This window comes from Manis javanica, chromosome 4, assembly GCF_040802235.1.
Source record: "Manis javanica isolate MJ-LG chromosome 4, MJ_LKY, whole genome shotgun sequence".
Classification (NCBI taxonomy): Eukaryota; Metazoa; Chordata; class Mammalia; order Pholidota; family Manidae; genus Manis; species Manis javanica.
The window spans coordinates 170,509,595-170,533,488 of record NC_133159.1 but is presented as its reverse complement, the minus strand read 5'-3'; the positions used below and the strand labels follow the sequence as shown (position 1 = coordinate 170,533,488).

The 23,894-nt window shown below is 42.1% G+C and overlaps 2 protein-coding genes across 6 annotated transcripts in view; one reads left to right on the top strand and one right to left on the bottom strand.

The window, feature by feature from the left end:
• HELZ (helicase with zinc finger) overlaps nucleotides 1–21,124 on the bottom strand; it is a 164,561-nt gene extending 143,437 nt beyond the window's left edge. For 4 of the 5 annotated variants that reach the window (XM_017652794.3, XM_017652797.3, XM_017652796.3 and 1 more), the window contains exons 1-5: nucleotides 21,063–21,124; nucleotides 19,757–19,812; nucleotides 15,855–15,911; nucleotides 4,223–4,450; nucleotides 1,805–1,841 (exon numbers count right to left, since the gene is read on the bottom strand). In XM_017652794.3, the coding sequence (XP_017508283.3) occupies nucleotides 1,805–1,841; nucleotides 4,223–4,432 (247 nt within the window). In that variant the 5' untranslated portion in view covers nucleotides 4,433–4,450; nucleotides 15,855–15,911; nucleotides 19,757–19,812; nucleotides 21,063–21,124. Of the gene's footprint in view, nucleotides 1–1,804; nucleotides 1,842–4,222; nucleotides 4,451–15,854; nucleotides 15,912–19,756; nucleotides 19,813–19,952; nucleotides 20,081–21,062 lie in introns of those variants that run through there. The other variant, XM_017652795.3, reaches the window with a different exon arrangement.
• On the top strand, nucleotides 20,368–23,251 carry LOC118968108 (uncharacterized). Its single transcript, XM_036996913.2, has 2 exons — nucleotides 20,368–21,123; nucleotides 21,521–23,251. The coding sequence occupies exons 1-2, from the start codon at nucleotides 20,477–20,479 to the stop codon at nucleotides 21,771–21,773; spliced, it is 900 nt and encodes a 299-aa protein (XP_036852808.1). The 5' UTR covers nucleotides 20,368–20,476; the 3' UTR covers nucleotides 21,774–23,251.
• Nucleotides 23,252–23,894: the final 643 nt, after the last annotated feature.

Sequence of the window (23,894 nt, the reverse complement as noted above, 5' to 3'; positions counted from 1 at the left end):
CTCCATTCTGGGTAAATGAAATGTTATGTTATTCATATCACTGAGCTGTGCAAACAATCCAAGTGCATGTGAGAATGAACACTGAACCCTTCTGCCACTCACTCCTAGACTCATTCTAGTGAACTGGCAGCTATCATGAAGAAAAGAATTCGTATCCTATGAGTACTCAAAGAGCAAAAATATTTTCAGTCAATTTTCTGCCCAAACAGAAACAGGAAAAGCATTAAAGAGCTAATCAGTATCTTCTCTCTCCAAGGGAAATCTTCTATTGAAAGGGAAAAACCTTTTGGGAGGAATAGGTCCAGCCTTTCAATTTATCCAAGCATAACATTTTAATCAATGTATGTTACAGTTCTTAAAATTTGGCTCTTATTGACTGAAAATATTCACACAAACCTTACAACATACTAGCAATGCACCATCGGCAGAACAAAAAGGCATCCTACAGCATGGGACAATATATTCTTAAATGACATATCCAACAAGGGGTTAACATCCAAAATATATAAAGAACTCACATGCCTCAACACCCAAAAAGCAAATAAACCTATTAAAAAATGGGTGGAGGATATGAACAGACACTTCTTCAAAGAAGAAATTCAGATGGCCAACAGGCACATGAAAACATGCTCCACATCCCTAATTATCAGGGAAATGCAAATTAAAACCACAATGAGTTATCACCTCACACCAGTTAGGATGGCCAACATAGAAAAGACTAGGACCAACAAATGTTGGCGAGGATGCAGAGAAAGGGGAACCTTCCTACACTGCTGGTGGGAATGTAAACTAGTTTAAACATTGTGGAAAGCAATATGGAGGTTCCTCAAAAATCTAAAAATAGAAATACCATTTGACCCAGAAATTCCACTCCTAGGAATTTACCCAAAGAAAACAACTTCTCAGATTCAAAAAGACATATGCACCCCTATGTTTATTACAGCACTATTTACAATAGCCAAGATATGGAAGCAACCTAAGTGTCCATCAGTAGATGAATGGATAAAGAGGTGGTACATATACACAATGTAATACTATTCAGCCATAAGAAGAAAACAAATCCTACCATTTGCAACAACATGGATGGAGCTAGAGGGTATTATGCTCAGTGAAAGAGAAAGACAAGTCAGGCAGAGAAAAACAAGTACCAAATGAGTTCCCTCATTTGTGGAGTATAACAACGAAGCAAAACTGAAGGAGCAAAATAGCAGCAGACTCACAGACTCCAAGAAGGGACCAGTGGTTACCAAAGGGGAGGGCTGGGGGAGGGGAAGGAGGGGAGGGTGGGTAGGGAGGGAGGGAGAAGGGGATTGAGGGGTATCATGATTGGTGCACATGGTGTGTGTGGGGTCACAGGGAGGACAGTGTAGCTCAGAGAAAAGAAGTAGTGACTCTGTGGCATCTTAACTACACTGATGGACAGTGACTGCAACGGGGTATGGGAGGGACTCAATAATAAGGGTGAAAGTAATAACCACATTGTTTTTCTTGTGAAACCTTCATAAGAGTGTATATCAATGATATCTTAATAAAAAAAAAAAAACAAGAAAAGATATTAGCAATGTTCCCAAAGGAGTAACAGAAGGCCAACACTTGTGAGGAGGAACAATGCTCCCATGAACACCCATTGTAACAGGAATGTCATCATCCAAACTCCTTACTAGCCACGATGGGCTGATGGGGGTTTTTTAACACTAAAATCACTTTTGAAATTAGCATATGAAAAAAAATCAAGCCTTAAACATTGCTCATGTAAATAATTCAAAATCTTCAAAGCAGAAAAGAGCCCCATTTTTAAACATACCATGCCTACAGTCTTCATCAGCTTGCCCATAGTTTTTCTGCAAAATAAAAGATACAAGATAAAATTAAGTAGTTCAAGAGCTGCTTAAAACAAAGATTTTATCACAAAGAAGCTCAGCATTGTTTCAAAGAAGCTCAGCATTGTTTCAAAGTTTAATCATTAATGTTGCAAATTTCATATTTCCAGAGTAAAGCTAATTCATGGGCCTCCAATACACAGTATCCCACAAATAAACATCACAATATACTTCCCTGGTCCATTTACTCACACTCCTACTTCTCACCTTCTCTAATCTCCCATCACAAGAATCTCCTCCCACATCCTCATCCTCAGCTAATGACTTTACTGAGAAAACTAAGCTATGAGAATTTCCAGACTGTCAACACCATGTTTACCTGCTTCCTAGCACATACTCTGCCTTCCACCTGTTACCAGATGAACCATCCGTGTTTTTTTCTAAAATCCATCCTACCACTCGTGCAGATCTGCTCTATGGCTTACTTCAGGACACTCCAACAAGCCTCCTATATTTCTCCTACATCATTAACTTTTTGCTTTCTATTGGTTCAGTCCTATAAATAATTATGCTGTTATTTCTGCCATCTAAAAAAATCCTTCTCTTGACCTCACCTCCCCGACCAGCTACCATTCCATCTGTTTGTGTCTCTTTGGGGCAAAACTCCTCAAGATTTGTCTATACTCGTATCTTTAAATTCCTTCCCCCTAATTCTCTCTTACACAGTCTTTAAATCAGACATTTCACCCACCACTTCGTGGAAGCTGCTCTTGTGGAGTACACTAGTAGCCTCCATTGTATCCAGTTAGATACACAGCCTGTATTTACAGGTACCCATTTAGACACACAGTCGTTTCTCAGTCAGTTCCCAATTCTCACTACTCTATTCACAGCACTGACTCTGCTGAACATTCCTGCATCTGGATACACTTCCCTCACTTGGCTAACAGGACCCTCACTCCCCTTGTTTTCCTCTCATGGGTTACTCTTCAGGCTGCTTTGCTGGTTCCTCTTTTTCCCCCTACCTCTCAACACTGCCCTGAGACTAAGCCCTTGGTCCTCTCCTCTTCTCTGTCTACACCCATTCCCTTAGCGATTTGACCCAGGCTCAGGGCTATATATATCATCTACAAGCCACAGACTCTTAAATTGGTATCTTTAGCTCAGACCTCTCTCCCAAACCCCATAACTGCAAGTCTGACTGCTTATTCAACATCTCCAGCTGGATATCAAAATGATATCTCAAACTCAGTACGTCCAAAATGAACTCTTCCACCACGAAACCTGCTCTTCATCTACAGCCTTCTCAGCTCAGGTGACAGAAACTACATTCTTCCAACTGCTCACACACAAAAGTCTAAGTAAGTAACCTGTGACTGCTTTGTGTCTCTCACTCCCTGCATTCGATACATTAGGAAATCTTACTGGTTCCACCTTCAAATTTTAACCCAAACCACACCAATTCACTATTTCCACTGCTAACATTTTAGTCTGAGCCACTGTCTTCTCTGGCCTATATTCTAATAGCCTCCAAACTAGTCTCCCTGCATCTCCTCTTTCCCATTTATACTCTATTCTCGACACAAAAGCCAAAGAATTCCTGTACTAAGACCATGCCACTCCTCTGCTCAAAACCCCACAACAGCTCCCCACCTCAAATAAAAACCAGTCCTTCCCGAGACCTGGAGGCCCCACAGGATCTAGCCCTGTTATCATCTCCCCCTCATGCCCGTTACTCCAGCACATTGGCCTCCTAGCTGATCCTCAAGCTTGACAGCCATGCTTCTGCCTCAGGGTCTTTGCACTGCCTGTTCCCTCAGTCTACAATGTTCTTCCCCAAGATTTTGACATTCATTACCTCCTTATTGATACCTTGTTGATATTCCTTACATACCTTACTGATAAGACCTACCTTGACCACCCAATTTCAATCACAACCCCTTTCCTACACCTAGTAATCCCAACTTCCCTTGCCCTGTTCTACTTTTTTAATGCAGACTGTTACCTTCTAATAATCTATCTGAAGTGTTTACTTATGTAGAATGTCTATCGTTTATTGTCCAACCTTCTACTAGACAAAGTACCATGAAGGGATATTTCTCTTTTTTTCACCAATGTATATCAAGTAGCCAAAACAGTGTTTAGCACGTAGTATTCACTCAATAAATATTTGTAGAATGAGTGAATAGTCCAAAATGCTAGATACAACAGTATAATTTTCAAGGTTTAAAAACACAGTTGCTTGTCATCAAAGATATTCAGCCATCACTAGCCACTTTACTCATCTCCTCAGTCCAGAATTAGGTGACCCACAGAGGGAATGACCGGCAATTGTCCCCACTCAATGAAAAAAGCCATTTTAATGGTTCAGCATTGGCTTATCAACAGTGTTACTTACGCACCAGTTGCAAAAATGAAGCAATTCTGTAAAGAAGGCTCTCAATTTTGATGCTCTCTATTTCCAGTGGACATGGCCCTGTGAAGTCGGCCATGGAGTACTGGCCAAGAGAAAGGAGGGCCTCTGTGCAGTGCTTGAGGGCCATTTCATAGTCCTGCCTCTTAAGAGATTCACATGCTTGTTCACATGACTTCTCAGCTCTTCTGTCTTCCATGACTCAGGGACAAAACTCCTAAAGACAGGTGGAAATAACAAGTAAGAGAAGGTTTTAAAAACTTATTAATTATAAATTCTAGCCCCATTCCTATCTCAGCTGGCTTAATTATCTATCTGAATAGTTACTCAACCAGCCTTTTGATCAAGGTCACAGCTGAGCAGCAGCTACTGATGCTACAAAATCTATACTTCTCTTTTATATTTTATGAAGTCTTTACTAAAATCCAAGCAAAATGTCAGTCATATGCCAGGATCATGCCAACAATACATTAAATTTATCAATGAGGCAGATTTATAAATGAAACATGATTTTGAATATTGTAAAGTGAAACAAACCATGAAGGCTTTTTTTTTTAACCAGAAGGTGCAGAAATGTTTCATATCCAAACCTCCCAATTCCAGTCTTATAATTCTGTGATAGTGACTGCAGAGAATCAAAATCTGTACCATGTAGGATTTTCGCCACCAATATAAATAACTGGGTAAACTGCAAGTCTGAACTCTCTTAATTCAATTCAGCAAACATTTCCTGAGGCCAGGCCCTGTGTCGGCAGCACTGAATTTAAAGATGGAGCATGTCATCACTGCTTTCAAGAAACTCAGATTCTAACAAGAGCGGCAAAGCACAAAGGAACAATTACAAGGAAGACTTATTCCATCCGCCAACAGGCTTAAGCTGGCCTCAAAAGGTGAAGAGAAGTTCACCACACAGAGATAACAGAGCATATGTGAGCTTGTCAGAGAGAAGAGTTCAAGCAAAATCACCAAGAGGAGAAAATACACAACTTAAACTCTAGATGGGTCAGAGGAGGAGAAGCTATGAATGACGCCAAGTGTTACTACTAGTGAGGGCTTTATTTCATAGGCAATGGGGCATGATAGAAAGTTTTTAAATAAAAACAAACCTATCATATATAAGTCCTGTGAAGAAATGATGAGAAGCAGGCAATGCCATTAGTAAGAGGCCCCTAAAATAATCCAAGTAAGAGATACTGAGAATTCAAGCGTGGCATCTCCCTAGCTTATTAGATCACCTATATAGCAAAAGCAGAGAAGACCTAAAACCCTATGACCTGACAACCTGAGGATCATGCTTGTTGCCCTCCTGTCACCAGCTCTGTCAAGCACAGAGATTGCTTCTCTTGCCAGCTCCCACCTTATTCACTCTCCTGAATTTTCCTACCTCTCACCTGACCACTGGCCCTTCCACCTCTCTCCAGCTTACACATACTTTATCTGCCTGGCGTCTCCAGCTTTGAGGATAGAGGCCTGGGTCCGCCCTCCCAGAGCTGGTCTGTGGCCATCTGCTGCTGATACACTCCAGCAACTGAGGAGAGTGAGTTGTGAGAGGACAGCCAAAGACAGCAGCAGTGAGTGAGGCACGATAACAGACTTCAGAAGAGGCCTAGGCCCCTCCAACTTCAGAGATTCTTGGTATATCAAAAAATGTAGATACAGCAAAGGAATGGGAGGAGGAAAAGTCCTAAAAGGACTTCGGCATTTGTTAGCATTTGTTAAATATGGGTGGTATATACATGGGGTATAATAAAATATCCTCTACTTGTCTGAGTTTGAAATTCCTGATTTGAAAAATACCAAAACGTGGTTTTAAAATTACAGGATACTTTAAATGTTGACATTTAACAAATTAACACTTTTGTCTGTGTGTGTATGTATATGTACCATAGTTTGTTTATTTATTTATTCATTTATTTTGCTGTCATTAATATACAATCACATGAGCAACATTGTGGTTACTAGATTCCCCCATTATCAAGTCCCCACCACATACCCCATTACAGTCACTGTCCATCAGCATAGTAAGATGGTATAGAATCACTACTTGTCTTCTCTGTGCTATACTGCCTTCCCCATCTTCTCCCCCCATGTTATGTGTGCTAATTGTAATGCCCCTTATTCCCCTTCTCCCTCCCTTCCCACCCACCCTCCCCAGTCCTCTTCCCTTTGGTAACAGTCCATTCTTGGGTTCTGTGAGTCTGCTGCTGTTTTATTCCTTCAGTTTTTGCTGTTCTTATGCTCCACAGATGAATGAAATCATTTGGTGCCTGTCTTTCTCTGCCTGACTTATTTCACTGAGCATAATACCCTCTAGCTCCATCCATGTTGTTGCAAATGGTAGGATTTGTTTTCTTCTTATGGCTGGATAATATTCCACTGTGTATATGTATCACATCTTCTTTATCCATTCATCTAATGATGCACACTTAGGTTGCTCCCATTTCTTGGCTATTGTAAATAGTACTGCGATAAACATAGGGGTGCATATGTCTTTTTGAATCTAAGAAGTTGTTTTCTTTGGGTAAATTCCTAGGAGTGGAATTTCTGGGTCAAATGGTATTTCTATTTTTAGATTTTTGAGGAACCTCCATATTGCTTTCCACAATGTTTAAACTAGTTTACATTCCCACCAGCAATACAGGAGGGTTCCCCTTTCTCCGCATCATCGCCAGCATCTGTTGGTCCTAGTCTTTTCTCTGTTGGCCATCCTAACTGGTGTGAGGTGATATCTCATTGTGGTTTTAATTTGCATTTCCCTGATAATTAGCGATGTGGAGCATCTTTTCATGTGTCTGTTGGCCATCTGAATTTCTTCTTTGGAGAATTGTCTGTTCATAGCTTCTGCCCATTTTTTAATAAGGTTATTTGCTTTTTGGGTGTTGAGGCGTCTGAGCTCTTTATATATTGGATGTTAACCCCTTGTTGGATATGTCATTTACAAATATATTCTCCCATACTATAGGATGCCTTTTTGTTGTGCTGATGGTGTCCTTTGCAGTACAGAAGCTTTTTAGCTTGATGTAGTCCCATTTACTCATTTTTTATTGTTTCCCTTGCCCGAGGAGATGCATTCAGGAAAAAGTCGCTCATGTTTATATTCAGGAGATTTTTGCCTATGTTGTCTTCTAAGAGTTTTATGGTTTTATGACTCACATTCAGGTCTTTGATCCATTTTGAGTGTACTTTTGTGTATGGGGTTAGACAATAATCCAGTTTCATTCTCTTGCATGTAGCTGTCCAGTTTTGCCAACAACAGCTATTGAATAGGCTGTCATTTCCCCACTATATATCCATATTTCCTTTATCGTATATTAATTGACCATATATGCTTGGGTTTATACCTGAGCTCTCGAGTCTGTTCCATTGGTCTATGGGTCTGTTCTTGTGCCAGTATCAAATTGTCTTGATTACTGTGGCTTTGTAATATAGCTTGAAGTCAGGGAGCATAATCCCCCCCACCGCCCCACTTTATTCTTCCTTCTCAGGATTGCTTTGGCTATTCAGGATCTTTTGTGATTCCATATGAATTTTAGAATTATTTGTTCCAGTTCATTGAAGAATGCTGTTGGTATTTTGATAGGGATTGCTTTGAATTTGTAGATTGCTTTAGGCAGGATAGCCATTTTGACAATACTAATTCTTCCTATCCATGAGCATGGGATGTGTTTCCACTTACTGTTATCTTCTTTAATTTCTCTCTTGAGTGTCTTGTAGTTTTCAGAGTATAGGTCTTTCACTTCCTTGATTAGGTTTGTTCCTAGGTGTTTTATTCTTTTTAATGCAATTGTGAATGGAATTGTTTTCCTGATTTCTCTTTCCTCTAGTTCATCATTAGTGTATAGGAATACAACAGATTTCTGTGTATTAATTTTGCATCCTGCATCTTTGCTGAATTCAGATATTAGATCTAGTAGTTTTAGAGTGGATTCTTTAGGATTTTTTTATGTACAATATCATGTCATCTCCAAACAGGGACAGTTAACTTCTTCCTTGCCAATCTGGATGTCTTTTATCTCTTTGTGTTGTCCAATTGCTGAAGCTAGGACCTCCAGAACTATGTTGAATAATAAAAGACTTCCTTGTCTTGTTCCTGATCTTAAAGGAAAAGCTTTCAGCAAATTAACACTTCTAACATAAAAAATGTAATCTAATTGTGTTATTCACAAGATAATCCAACGAGTACTATATCTTCAGTCTCTACATGTCCCCCCTTTCAACTTCCTCTGCTTTCCTTCAATGGGCTGAAATATCTAGTTTGTTTAATAAAACATACATACATTAATTTGGGTGAAAGCAAATATCAAACAAAAATCAAAATTAAAGATGTCTATACTACTAGAGTGACTTTGCCCTCTAGACCTAAGAATGGCATTACAACATACTCACTTATAATGGACACTAGAGTTGATGCTACTGATATTTAGGCTGAATAATTCTGGCTGTGGGGACTGCCCTACGCATTGTAAGACATTTCCTGGCATCCCTGGCCTCAATCTGCTAGATGCCAGGAGCCCATCTCCCAACTTAGGAACAACTAAAAACATCTCTAGACAGTAGCAAATGTTCCTTGATGGTGGTGAGGGGTGGGGGGCTATAATCATTTCTGACTGAGGATACTGAAAATATTATGAAAATTAGTAAGAAAATAAGAAAAACTAATACTACACAAGCAAAAATCTTTTTATGAATGCCACACAGAGCTCAAGGTCAGGGGACATGCATTCTAAACTCACCATCCCTGTCATTCTCCAGCCATGTTTCTCACCAGTCCAGTCACTCCCCAGCTGCATGGCCTGGGACAAGTGACTTAATCTCAAGCATCTCAACTTGCTCACCTCTAAAATGGCAAGAAGACAACTGTCTACCTCCTATGATTACTGTTAAGAATATAAAATCATATTTCAAAGCACTTAAAAGAATGCCTGGCACACAGTAAATGCTCAATAAGTGTTAGCTATTGTAATTTTCCTAAAACTCCAAATTTTCAGTCTATATAAAGTGGAAATCACCTTGATTTCATCAATCAATACCATATTTATAAAAAATAAAATATCACTCTATGCAACTACTTCACCTACTTGACAGAGGAATTATTTTTGTCTGTTTTCTCCATTTCAATAAACTGATAATGATAATGCAACAAATAGCCACTGGAGAAATAAATGTCATTTACATGTTACTGATAAAAATGAGCCAACCCGTAAAACTGGCTACAAGGACAGATCACAAAGACTACTGTCCACATTAGTCAGGAAATATATTAACCAGGGAGATCTCAGAAACATTAAAATATAAATAGAGATTCAGGGCAGAACTATGAATTTTAGGAGCTTTGGGGGGAAATGACTTAGAGAGTTAATGTCTCTAATATAAGAAGCTCAAATGCCTACCTCAGAAGTGGATATAAAGGCTTCTACCACAATTACCTTTGTTAATCAGGTACTGACCATTAGTTTCTAACTAACTTCCTCATATCCTCAGGGGTGGAGAGAAGTTCATCTCCATATCAATGGGTAATTACCTGGGCAACCAAGGGTGTGTCTGAACCTGAGAGTTTAAAGGGAGGGGCTGGGTTGCTTGCTTGCTTGCTCCTCAGGAGCAGAGGAGAGAGACGGCCCTGGACTGCAGTTTTGTAAGCAATAAATGGGTTTCAAACCTTTTTTCTCCCTTTGACTGATCTCAGTTTTTAGAGGTATTTTGTCCCAGGATTTCCATTCCCGGGACTTACAGCAGGTCTCAGTTCAACTGTTTCCTCTAGTTTTTCAGAAAACAGCATGGTCTCACTACATGTATCCCTTCTGAAGAAATTAAAGTGCTTTCTCAAATATAAAATAAAAACTGCCAAAGTTAGACAATGTCTCAGGCCATGCTAAAATGGACTGCAGAAAATACATAGTGAAAGATCCAGAAGTACTTCTCAGATGTGAGGTGACCTCCCAGACAGGCCTCCCAGTGTAGCTGATACGCTTGTCTAGGATACAGAGATACATCCCTATCTATAGCATACAATCCTGGCTGCCTGGCCAAAACAGCCTGATCCAAAGGCAGACATGGAGCAAGCTGGGTCTGTAAGAGCCTCCCTCTCCCATGGGGACAGAAAGCCCAGGAAAGGAGCTGAGACACAGGAATTCCACCACGGTATGAAGAAGCACCACATCCACCCATTTTGTGACCCACCCTATCTATAGGGGTGAATAATTGTGTATTCCCTATATACCCTGATCCTTTCTCTTCCTGTTAAAAATAATCATACTTTCTGGCTTCTCTCTCACTTACCAACTTTACATCTCCCTGTATGGCCCCGGAAGATGACTGGTTAGCCAGAGACGGGTAAGATTCCTCAAGGGAGGAACAACCTAAGACAGGCACAGTCGCAGGGGGGCCATCAGGTGAGATGAGGCTTAGAACCTCACCCCCCATGTTTTGAGAGAAATCTTCTGCATCCGTGGATATTTTAATGCCCTTGTCTAGCTTGGATTAACACAGTCTACAGGCACACACCTGATCATCTACATTTGCTCTCTTACAACACTAAACTATGTTTTCTACCTTTATCTTGCATCTACCTACCACTTCAGCATTTTATTAAAAATAAAAATAATAATAATAATAAAGGGAGAAATGTGGGATCCACATATAAATCAAGTATAAAAATCAAACGAATATTCACATTTGACCTGATTGTTTATAGTTCATAATGCGTGATCAAAACCGAAAGTTTCTGTGATGACTGCCCTTGTACTGTTCACCATGTAAGAACTTACTCACTATGTAAGAATTTGGTCACCATATAAGAACTTGTTCGTTATGCTTCAGAAGATTGGAGACTGACGAGAATTAGGCTGGGGGTGGATTAATGATTGTGCATTGAGCATTGACTCCCCTATACAGAATTTTATTGTTGTTAACAACCATTTGATCAATAAATGAGAGATGCCCTCTCAAAAAAAAAAAAGTCGGGAGGAGACACTGTTCTATGAAAGAATACTACTATGTGTCAATCCACGGAAAACTACTGCCATTTTTTTCATTTGTTCTTGTTTTTTACAAGAAGAGAACATTTAGTTGTTCAGGAATAATGTCAACTCAGGCCTAACTTCTTTATTTATGTCAAACACTAGTACGCCATAAATGGAGTTAAAGATGTTCCAGGGTTAAGAGTATACAGGCTTAAAGCCAGCTCTACCTAAATCTGAATCCTGGCACTGTGACCTCAACCTGCGTTGTTCTCCAAATCTGCAAAATGGGAATAAAAACAGCAGCTACCTCACAGGATTGTACCAAGAATTAAACAGGTGAAAATATGAAAGCACTTAGAACAGTGCTGGGCCCGCTCAGATCTAGAATATGAACTCCGTGAGTGCTGCAATTCTGTATGTTTTGTTCACCGTTGGAAGTCCCAAGTGCCTGACATAACAAGTATTTGTTGGAAAATAAAATAAAAATTTATTGAATAATACAAACTTGATGCCAGAATTCCAAACAGCCACTACCCTTTTGTTATTACAGACAACTCCACTCTGCATAATACTCTAGCTTCCAAGTTTAGAGTTCATCGAGGGTCTTCACATACCTTGTCTCAAGTGATTCTGTGAAGCTGATATTAGTATCTCCACCTTACAGACAAACTAAGACTCAGAAGACATAAGTGACTTCCCCAAAAACATAGTCAAAGGCAACACAGAAATTCTGGAAGTTAATCCTATTTCTCTTCACTCCAGACCCCACCCAGAAAGCTCAGAACATACCCTCCTAAACTGTTCAGCTCTTCCTACGTGCAAATACACAAAGTTTAAGGTCACCAAAACACTTTTCCCTATTTGCTTCAATAGAATTGATGGGGAGAGAAGAAACAAGTGAAACATTAATAACTGTTGAAGTTGGACAGTGGGTACAGTATAATTTATCATACTCTTCTTTCCACTTCTGTATGTCTGAAAGTTTCCACAATAAAAAAAAATTTATTAAAAAATAAAATCCTCACTCCCCAACATAAACTCACCTACATTCAACTTTCTATCGAGCACACCTGGGTGTGAGAAAAACCGTTAAGAACCTCCAGCACGTCTCAGTTGGAGGCAGGGAAGAGAGTACTGGACTGGGTGGGAATCAGGAAGCTTTTGTCTCAGCTCTGCCAACTCATAGTGAGACCTCGTTGATTCCTCTAACTCCTCTGGGCCCCAAACTTCCTCATCTATTCCTTCTAGAATCAAAAGTCCGATTTCAGCTTTCTACTCGCTCCTTAAACTCAACACATAAAATCAAATTCATCTTTTCTCTAATCTAAACCCCTAAGACCTTTTTTTCCTCCTCACTTCCCTATTCCTGATGCTCCGTTTTATCAGCCACCCAACCATAAGAACCTCAACATCATCTCTGACTTGAGACATAGACCTGACTGTTCTCTTCACTCCTACCTAATCAATCCCCATTTCTCTGTTTAACTTCCAACATATCTCCTGTATGTATCGCATCCTTTCCATTCCCAAGGGTGCCAATTCAGTTCAGGCCTTCACCATCCCTCACATGACCTATTACCATGAACCCAACCAAAGTCCCCGTCCCTAGTTTCTCCTCATTGCCAATTCACCATACTTTTCATTAGTCTGACATTTAACACACTCCAAAAACCCAGTCCTGACCCGTTGGCAGCCTCCCCTTCGGCTATGTTCCCTTATGTATCCCAGAATCCAGGTAATTTCGATATGCAGTTTCCTGACACCCACTCATTTCCCATGCCACCCCTCTGCTTTTGCTCAAGCTGTCCTTCCCTCCAAAATGCTCTCTTTCCATCACTTCTCATCTTGCCGGTCATGCAATTTAAATGCCACCTCTTCATTAGAAGTCTTCCTTGATAACCCCAAGGGGGCAGCATCACTCCCTCCATTTACCCCAAAGCTTAACTAACAACCCCTTTTACAGCACCTTCCAAATTCCTTGTAGCCATTTTCCTCGCTTGATGATTTGTTATCAGTAGGAATGATGTTTTATTCATCTTTGTATGCCTCTGAACAGAATGTCTCAAAGAGTGTGCCCAAGTACAGTACTATGCGTTGCATGAGTTAAAGATGCACTAGACCGCCATCCCCTCAGCCCTCCAAGTAGCTCCAAAAGGACTGCACCAGCCAGAGTCCCCAGTTGGTCAAGCCTCAAGGATTCTCAAGCACCCCTCCTCCTTCAACCACGTAGACACCATGATGTTAACTTAAGAAGCACTCAGAGGATGCAGCACAGCACATGGTACAGGGTAGATGCCTAATAAATATTTGCTGAACTGATCTTGGAATAACGCACCTATTCCCCTTCAACCACTATGCCTAAGATCACTTAACCATCTAGATAGACCAGACTCTATGTGAGCATTTTCACTGAACATGTTCTAGTTATCTTTTTAATAATCACCTGTTTACCAGCTGGTTATATTTGCCTTCCCATACAAAGCCTACATCAATTGTTTACTGCAAAAAATGAAAGAGGATATGAACAAACAACATACCATGAAAGACTCAAAGAGTAAAAGCCAACACTATAGAACAAAGAAATGCTACTTTACACTACTGAATGAGCAAAAACTTTTAAGGAAGAAATGTATTTCTTTCCAGCTACAGTGAAGCAGGTACACCCCTGTATCTGTTAGTAGTACAAACTGCTGTTTAACACTCTCAAAAAACAATATGGCAATATATCCTCAAAAGCCATAAAAACAATCATTCCATTCAACACAATAATGCACTCAGAAATTTCTCCTAGGGATATACTTAGTCAAAAAAGAAAAAAAAAGTAATATCTACAATAATGTAGATCAAAGTATTAACTGAAAACCAGCCAGCAACATAAATACCTAACATAAAAACATTTAGGTAAATTATGGGAGCAAGACTTGATGAAATACTTCGTAGTCTTTCAAACATAATCATATAAATTAAAATTATGACTCCTATAACATGGAAACATTTCATGATGTAAAACGTAGAAAAAATTAAAATTATATACACGTAACTAAAAATGAGTTAAATATATATACACATATATATTTAACTATATATATATATATATATATATATATACACATACACACACACACAAATCTTTTTAATAGAATGGCAAAAAGAAAATCAACTATTTTAGGGTAATAACCCAAATATGTAACAATGTAATAGCAATTCTTAAATGATTTCATAATTTGAGAAAGTTCCACAATACTGAGGAAACAGAGAGGCTCCAGGATACAAGGCTGACAGTGACAAGAAGAGGTTCCCCCGATCCCTTCTATCATTCCCTTTGGCCTTCACTGAGAACTCCCATGCACTCCCTAACGTGAAGACCTATGACAACCCCAGTCCCCAGCTTTCCAAGGACCAACAAACCACCTCAACTGGTCTTTAATCACACTCATGAACCTGTGGGCGCTGAACTGTGCACAACAAGTATATACTCAAGAAACAAAGAACCCTACAAGCAGGTATTACTTTGGCAATAAGCAGGTAACCCAGCCCAAGTCCAATTATATACTATACTATAGTAATTGTCACGTTGAAACCTCTGGAATTCTCAAGGCCAACTTGCTGACTCAGTGGCAGACTGTATCACAGCTCAAGAGCAGCATGGACTCATGGACAAATCAAAGAACTAGGGACCAGGAGATTTAGGCATAGTAAAAGGGGGAAAAAAGTTACTTTTAACTACAAAGAACAGAAAGCTAACAGCTCCAGCATAAAACAGATGGGTAAAAAGTAGCTGGCAACATCTCATAAGTCTTACCCAGCCGGAGTCCAAAAAGCAAGATGGCAAGTCACTTTATTAACAGATGAAGCTTTCTGAAGCTAGTGATGTCTGACAAAAGACTAGTAATGAAAATATATCAAAAAATAATTTTAGTACTGATGCCCACAAAGACAATGTGTACATAGTCTTCTAATTGTTCTTCTGTAGTATTACAGTTTGCTAGGTTTAATAATGAAAGACCAAGATACTATGAGGTACCAAGAAAATTAATTACTGTGAAACTCAAAACTAAAGTGTCTTTCTTTACTTAGCCGGGCATTCCAGCAAAATATAAATAATTTGAAGGACTAATACATTCACTGTATGGAGGGAACACAACCATCAGGAAAAAAAGTTTAACCTGCTTCTGGTAATGTATCCTCAGCATCTAGAGCCTCAAAAATGCAGATATTCAGTCATTCATGACAATACACATAGCAGATAACAGGAAAAACAATTAAATGCTTAACTAAGTTCATCAGAGCGCAGGGCAACTACCACTCAAGAATGTTGACACAAAAACTGAAGGACCTCTCAAGTTCCAATCACAGGCAGATAAGTTGAGCCCCCATGCAGTTACTCATTCAGAACAAAAGTGGAAGATTAACCTACCCTCACTTCTCTTCAACAAACTGACAAAGGGCAAGCAGGCTCTTCAGAGTATGGCCGTCGTTATCCAGTCTGTTCCAGGTCAAGACTTACCCCAGCAGTCTCACTACAGTGCTGTATCGCTCCGCCCTGTCCCACTCAGCCTTTCTGGCCATACACTCTCATCTAGATTGAGCCTCTCCTGTCTCTGTCTCAGCCATTACCAAGTTCTTGTTTTCTAAATAAATCTCTCCTAAAACATTACTCACCTGCAGTTCACTGCACTGGGGAACACCCAAATAGCCCATCAGAGCTCTTTATAATTTCTGAAAAAGAGAAGGAAGCTTTTAAATACATAGTAGGAAACACTACTGCTGATATATCCATTCTGAAGCATTTGTATCCAGTATTCACAGCGTATGGTTTTTGGTCCATAGTATTTCAATAAAATGCAGTATAACCAGCCAGGACCAAGAGTCCTGAAATACAAGACCAGAGATAAAAGTGTGGTTTAATGTTGTTGCTGCTTCTTAGCTGTGTGGCCTTGGGCAAGTCATTTCACTTCTCCAGGCCTAAATTTCCTCATCCATAAAATCAAACCAGACAGAAGTAGCAGAGCACATTTAAAATGGACAAAGCACAGGCTTTCCAGGACAGAACCCCAGCACCACTACTTACATCTTGTGACATTCTGTTAGCTACTTCACATTTAGCCTAAATTTCCTTCTTTACAAAACAGAAATAATAACATCTTGGAGTTGTTGCGGGAATTATAGGAGGGATAATAAAGAGTTATAAAAAGCCTATAGTGAATATACTGTGCTGCTTATCATAAAATTCCACAGATGGTAACTACCACAATTACCCCCAGCCCTAAGGTGATATGAATTCAATTCACAAATATTTATTTCCTTAAAAGAGCAACAAATCAACACTTTATCAACCTGACAATGGAATTAACTATTTGAGTGTTTCATTAAATTCAGTTACAGCTATCTTAGACTGTTAATATAGTTTAAGATAATCAACATAACATAATACTTAACATCCCAGGAAATGAGCGGAAATAGTCCTTGGATCACATCTAAACACTGGTCTTCCCTGAATTCTTCCTCTGCTTTCCTGGCAATATACCTCAACAGAGAGGTCTTGCAAAAGCCAAATGACACCAGCAATATTTGCTATGGTCAGCTCAGCAGCACACAACTAAAGTTAGAGGAAGGAGGACAGAGGCCTTTTTTTTTTAATCCTTTTTAGTTCATACACTCAAGTACTGCTCAAATTTATTTAATGTAGCATGCAACACTTTGGCATAACAATAATAAATATTCTTTAAAAACTTGACTAGTTATACATATTGCCTACTGACAGGAAGCTCGGCTTACGGGAATATGCCCATTACAAGTAGAATTTCCACAGAAGAAAGCAAAAAGGCAAATTCAGATGTGCTGAGAACACCTAAAATATGGCACAGAAATAACAAAAATCACAGACTTTGGAATGGTTTGGTCAAACAATATGCCATGCATTCTTTGAAGAACCTAATGCTGAATCAGGGTTTTTGTGTTGTCCAAAAGCAAGATGAATATACAAACTTTGGTTTTATCAGACAATTTCCTGCTCTTGAAGAAACTGACCCAGCACAATTTACATAAGTAAACAAGCTTGTGCGACTATTTGGTAGTATGTTGAAAAACTTTCACTTTGTTTTAGACGATAGCTTAAAAAATTATATATATGTGTGTGGTGTGTGTGTGTATTATCTTTACGTAAAACTCTCATGTTACATCTGCAATATTATTTTTAAAAAAGAATATTAACCCTGCTAAATTCAGGTTTACTCAGAAGTATTAATTATCCCAGCCACCCTTGAAGTGATAGACCCCTATGTTTTATGCTGCTTCTAGCCAATGCTACAGAAATAATCCTGACTACACCTATCAATTTAAATAAACTGTAAGCTGGAGTGGCCACTCTCCATACATATCATAGTTTTCTCCTAGAAAACATTGCAAAATATTACTTAGATACCAAATAATATTTGCATGGACATTATGAAAATAAACAACCTCAACAATTTAAAAAAAATTTTTAAGTCGCTCCTCCCCACCTCTTGTTTATCAACAAATTGATAAACTTGGCCCAAAATCTTATGTGCATTTAAACAACAGGCAAATGCACTTCTTGTGCTGGACCTGTATTTGGATCTTAATATTAGTCTGACAGACAATTACAGACTCATTTACAGTTAATATTAATACCAAACCTATTTGTTAAACAGAGAACATAAATGGCATGTCTAAGTTCTGGTCCACTTATTTGTAGGTCCCTCTGCAATATTCTTATCCTTTCATGAATATGCTGTATATTTTTAAACTACACAAGGCCCTTTGCAAGTAGGAGTGATTTCTCCTGTTTTTCTGGCATCAATCCCCTCTCCAGTAAAATACTGAGCTGTCCGTAAATGTATACAAACTTTAAAACAATGTAGATTGAATATTTATAGTATTAGAACATGAAACTTCTTGCTAACTATTGCAGAAATCAAGTTTTATCAGCTGATGAGAGGTACTTACTGATTCCCAAAAACTACTGCCTTACCTAAAAATAGTGTCCAGCTTCCCAGCCAAAAGGACTGACTAAAAAAGCTATGTCTTTATTCAGCTCAAAGACACAGACTTCTACTTCACCACAACCTTCCATACTATGGTATTTCCCATTTTAGAATACTTTGTGTAACAACTTGTTTGGTGGCCAACCACTGACTTCACTTTGAAGTGAACACTAGCACTTCACATGGTCTACATGTGTGAAAATTGTGGAAAATTCTTGACACAATTTAGGCCAGACAACAGTAGCCACACAAGATCACTTATTTCTATATATGCAATTTTAGGCTACAAATGAACATCTTCACAGGACAAAAAGCAGATCACCGGTTCCCTTCTACAAAGTAATCTGTATTTTTTTAAAAAACCTAAGAAGTTCAGATTAGGAGGTCTAAGCCATGACTGCCTCCTTCTGTAAATTGAAAATAAATTGAAAGATCCAGATTTGCTCTGCCAAGAATAAAAATTAAAATATATGTAGTAAACATAAGCACTGATTGCTGAGTGTCAAACACACACAAACGTGATGTCTGCACTTGCACAGGGTCTTGGTTTATGTCCACCTTCCTCTCCCAAGTTTTTTTTTTTAATTAAGGCAAAATGTCAATACTGTGCCTCAATCTGGAAAAAAAATAAAGCATATCTTATTCTTCTTGAACAGATGTTATAGATATGAAAGTTTGTGGGAAAATTTCAAAATCCAAAGGCTACCCAGATGTGTTAAAATATAAGTAAATAAAGCCTGCAGTAACCAATCTACCATAATTAACTTACATTCTCTCAACAGACCACAATAAAATATTTTTAAAGTTGAGAAAATCACTTGTGAAAAATGTAAAATTAGCAAACTTCTCTCCTTCTTCCCAATACAGAATACTTACTGTTCACGAACTACACTATTTCCATAAGGTCCTTTCAATCCAAAGTATTTTAAGTTAGACTAGAAAAAGCAACACTGAATTCACATGTGACCAGAAAATAATGAAATCCAGTCTAATCCCTGATGAGCTAAACAAAACTCAACGATATCATTCTTACTCAAAATAACTATGAGAAAGACAAGTATTATTCCATTTTTCAGAGAATAAGGGGAGTGACTGGCTTGCCTAAAATACTTCTTTCCAATGGAAAGGGTGTACTTTTAAGAGTCCCATAAATTGTGGACACACAAAATCTACACACACAGTCACTAACACTCAGTGTAGAGTAAGTGATGAACATCAAAACACAGATAAAATTAAGACATCCAATTAAAGTTACACAAGGAAATTTAAGCAGGCAAACTATAATTACCCCTGTGAAGATACTAATCAAGGATAGCTGCAAATAACCTTTGGCTCCGGATAAACTCCACTACAGTTGAGAATGTTAGAACCACTGAAAAGTTTGGTACATTTGGTGTATTTTTCCTTTCTAAATCTAGCCCTGCCTAAAATCCATTTGACTGAGTGAGATATTTGGAAAACAAAAATGGTCCCATCAAATTACTTAGTTTCAGCTCCACCTTTATGAGTTAAGATAAAGAAGGAAAAAAGGTAGATCATTTTTAACTGCGGTCTCACCTTACACATCTCACCAGCACTGTAGTTCTTTAGTGATCAATTACTTCATCCAATTCCTGAGGTAAATAGAAAAGTAAAATGTGTGTATACAACACCAGTAATAGACATGATCAGTAGCAAACAATTTATCAGCCTGAGGTGAAAGGGCATCTAAATTTCAAATGGAAAAAGGTTACCAAAGTGGTACAGTATTCACCTTTGTAAATGAGTCTGTTTTTATCACTTTAAAATAAAAACATTTCCCCTCTGTCTCTTAGAGTAATAATAATAAAACGCTCTTAAAATCCAAAACATAAAGTCATCTCTTTCAGCACTGACTGACCTTTGAAAAAAAGAAAAAGAAATCTCATTACTATGAGTTTAAGAAAGGGCAAAATTAAGAACAAACTAGCCGGGACAACTCCCCACTCTTCTCCACTCTAGGGTTATACGTGGTGTATTTAATGATTTGCCTGAGAAGGCTGAGTTGGGAGGGAGATGGAATAACAATTCAGTTTCAAACAAAACCTGAGGATCCCAATGCAGGAAGAATCCCACGACCCTGGCTTCTAACCCGGTCTGAACAATCCTCAGCAAAGGGGAGGGTGCAGAAAGCTCAAATAAGTTGGGGGGAGAGGAATCAAAGTTCCCTAGATAAAACTGCAACCTCTTAGCCCTCGAAAACGGGAGTCTTAAGGGAAAGAGTACTGTTTTTATTTTTGTTGATGTGCTCATGGGCCAATGAGAATTTCCGAGGAGGGGGCGGAGAAAGGGGGGGAAGAAAGTGAAGCTCAGGCAACAGCCCTCGGCGGGGGAGGGAGGGGTGCACCCCTGACCCACTTTTCCCGACGCCCACTCTCCGGCCCCCGCGCCACCCGGGTGGAAGGCCGAGCCCTGAGGGGCCGAGCGAGCGGGGCGTGGGAGGCCCGCACGCTCCCCACCCCCAGCCGCGACCCGGGGGACGGGAGCGTGCGAGGAGGCTCGGCTCGCCCTCTCGGAGTGCCCGCGGCTGGAGAAAGCTCCCGCAGGCCCGCGGCCCGGACCTGCACGGCCCCCGCCGCCGCCTGGGCCGAGGGCGCCGCCGCCCCCAGCGGAGGGGAAGGGGACCGAGGAGGGGAAGAAGCTGTAAACAGCCCCAGCGTCCGGGCCTCGCCTCGAAGAGCCCCGCTTCCCAGGCCCCGCCGGAGCCGCGCGGGCCCCCAGCCCGCCCCGGGGCCACCCGTCCCGGCGTCCGGAAGACCGGGAGGGGGTCCGGTCGCCTCCCCGGAGGGCTCCGGCAGCTCGCGGAGCGGTCCCAGCAGCAGAGAAGGGGGAAGTCAGGACTTACCTGTCATTACTTTCTACGCCATCTTGGATCCACTTGTCAACGTCCCCACAAAGCATTATGGGTAAGAAAGAGCCTTTAAAGTGACTCCCCCCCTCGGCCCCCGACTCCCGCCTCCCGCCGCCGGCACCGCCCCTTCAGCCGCACCTCCCGCCCGGAAAGTTGCCCGGGGTGGCGGGCTCGCCCGGACGCCCGGCCCCTCCCCTCCTCCGGGATGTTTGCATTTAAAACTCACCCCATTTTTTAAGTGTGGCTTTGGGTTTTTTTCTCTTTCCTCCTGCCCCTGGCCTCCCTTCCCCCCACCCCTGGCCTCCACGCCTGTTCCCTTTGCCCTGCCGCCCTCCTGCCCTGGCAGACACCCCACGTCTGCATTTAATCAGCCCGAAGTTTCCCTGCTGCTGGCGGCAAAGAGCTGCTCATTGATTTATTTATGCGCATTTATGCGTCTGTTACTGCTCTAGGTCCTCGGTGCGCGGCGGCGGGCTCCGGCTGCCGGCTTCCCGCCCCCGGGCTGCTGGGGGTAGCCTACAGGGCTCCGGAGCCCGGCAGCACTGCAGACCAGCCGGCGCTCTGACTCCGGCATTCGCCGGCGGAAAAGTGCCTGTGTCCTGGCACGGCGCTGCTAGGCCGTCGGGCTCCAGGACCTGGGCGGACACGGTGTCCCCGAGTCAACCTACGTCAAAGCGTGTTTGGGGGGCAGGGGGAGGAGAGTAATAAACTAAATGCAACTTTTACCCTTGTTTGAGTGCCCTCCCGCTCTCCCCTCGGCCGGTAACGTGATCCGCGACCCTCTAGGTGGAAACCCCTCCCCTAGGAATGTGGTTTTGGGCTCGGCCGCATCCACCCTTTTACAGTCCCGGGCTGCGCGCGGACTGTGACTTCCCGGGGCAGGTAATTAGGGACGCTGGCTGCGGGCTCCAGTCCCGGCGCGGAGGCGTGCCAGGGCTCGGGGGAGGGTCCCAGAGAGGGGCCGGGACAGGGCGGAGGGTGCGGCTGCCCTTGTCCATCCGCAGGGTCCCAGCGGGGCGGCGAGCCCGGGCCCCGGGCGAGGGGAAAACTGCGGGCGCCACTCGGGTTGTGGGCGGATGCACAGAGGCCACGGGGTGCACTGAAAAGTACTGGGCGTCGCGTCGCCGGCCGGGGGAACCCGGGTGAGGGACCCTGGTGCCCACGACCACCGCCCGGGCTTCGCTCCGGCCAGCGAGCTCTTTGCACGGGAGCTGTCCGAGCCCTCTGCCGGATACTCACCTCGGGCTTTGGGTTTAGCGGGGCCAGCAGAGCAGCTGCCCGCGCCCTCGCGCAGTGGCCCCTTTTCCCCCTGGAGCCTGTCGATCAGTACCCCCCGCCACACTTCCCAGTGCCTCTTGTCTCTGCAGACTTTGGGGACCTGCTCTCATTGCCTTTTTTTATCCAAGCAAGTTTTTGCAAAGAGGTGTCCAAGAGAATATCCTCCAGGGCATCAATGCTTGCGAAACTGTATTCAGCACAGAATGCTCTCGAATGGCTCTGAAATTAGAAGAATGCACGTGCATTAAACCCCGCCTTCGATGCCCGGGAGGGCCTGGGGCTTTGGCTCTATTCAAAGGGTTGATGCTTCCTGCAGACCCCGAGAGAAACCTCTCTCGAGGAATCTGGACCGTTGCTGACATGATCCCTGCCCCCCGGGCAGCTAAAAACTCCATCAGGCAATTGCCCGGGTCAGATGAGAAGAGTGAGGTGTAGACTCATTACGGGATTGGCCCGGAGTCAGCCGTGAGGGAGGGAGCGAGGTAATGAGTCACTCCCGGCCGGCCGGCGAGAACGCAGCGTGCCGGGGAGGGACCTCCCCTGAGTCACCGCTTCTTTGAGCTCCGCATAAGTTGGGAAACTAGAGCCTGGAGCCAGGTTCTTAGATGTTCTAGCGCAGGCAGCCACGCGGGACCGCGGCCTACGAAAGGAACGCAGCGCCTCTCAGACCCTCTGTTCTTGCCGCTGCCCACTTGAAAATAGAATGCCCCTCCCATCTAAAGAGGACTCGTCTCTTTGCAGGGCATCCAACTGCTGCTTTTCCAGCTGTTTCAGCACTTAGCCATTCCTATGCACTTATTTAATGGTTGCTTTGTGTTTACAGGGCTCCTTTAGGTGTGGGGTCTGAGTTTCCAATAATTAAACATTAAGTAAGCGGAGGGAAAGGACTGTACCTCCCAAACGTTTCTTGAGTAGGTGTGTTTCTTTACTCCAATAGGCCTGACCCAGAGAAGCACTCAATTTACATGAAGGCCTGACCCATTCATCCACTCCAGGGGGCATCCTCTCCTGGTCCATTCTTGCAGGAGACACCACCAGTTGCCTGACCTAGATTCTAGCCTCCTAACTCCTCTGCCTGCCTCCACTCTGCCTCCTACAGTCCATTCTCCATATGACCAACCCAGGGGCGTTTGTGAAATGTAAATGGAAGTCACGTGGTTCTCTGCTTACCACCACCAAAGGCTCCTCATCACTCTTGGAATAAAACTCAAATGCCTAACCATGGCCTTCACACTCCTGTGTGCAGTGGCTCCTGCCCCCCTTCCCCATCATGTCGAGTGCCCTGGCCTCTCTTTCCCCACTGTGCCCCAAGCTCCCTGCCACCAAGAACCTTGTTCCCCGAGATCCGATGACTATCACCTTTTCAGCACTCAAGTCTCAGCTCAGACATCACCTCCTCAAAGAGGACTTCGGTGATCTCCTTAACCAAAGCACATCACTCTCTATTCTCTTGCCTGGGTGAGAAATGTTCTAGTTTGTCTGTTGATTGTTGATTACCTGCCTCAACCCCTTTAGAGTGTAAGCTCCATAGGGGACAGGCCTTCTATG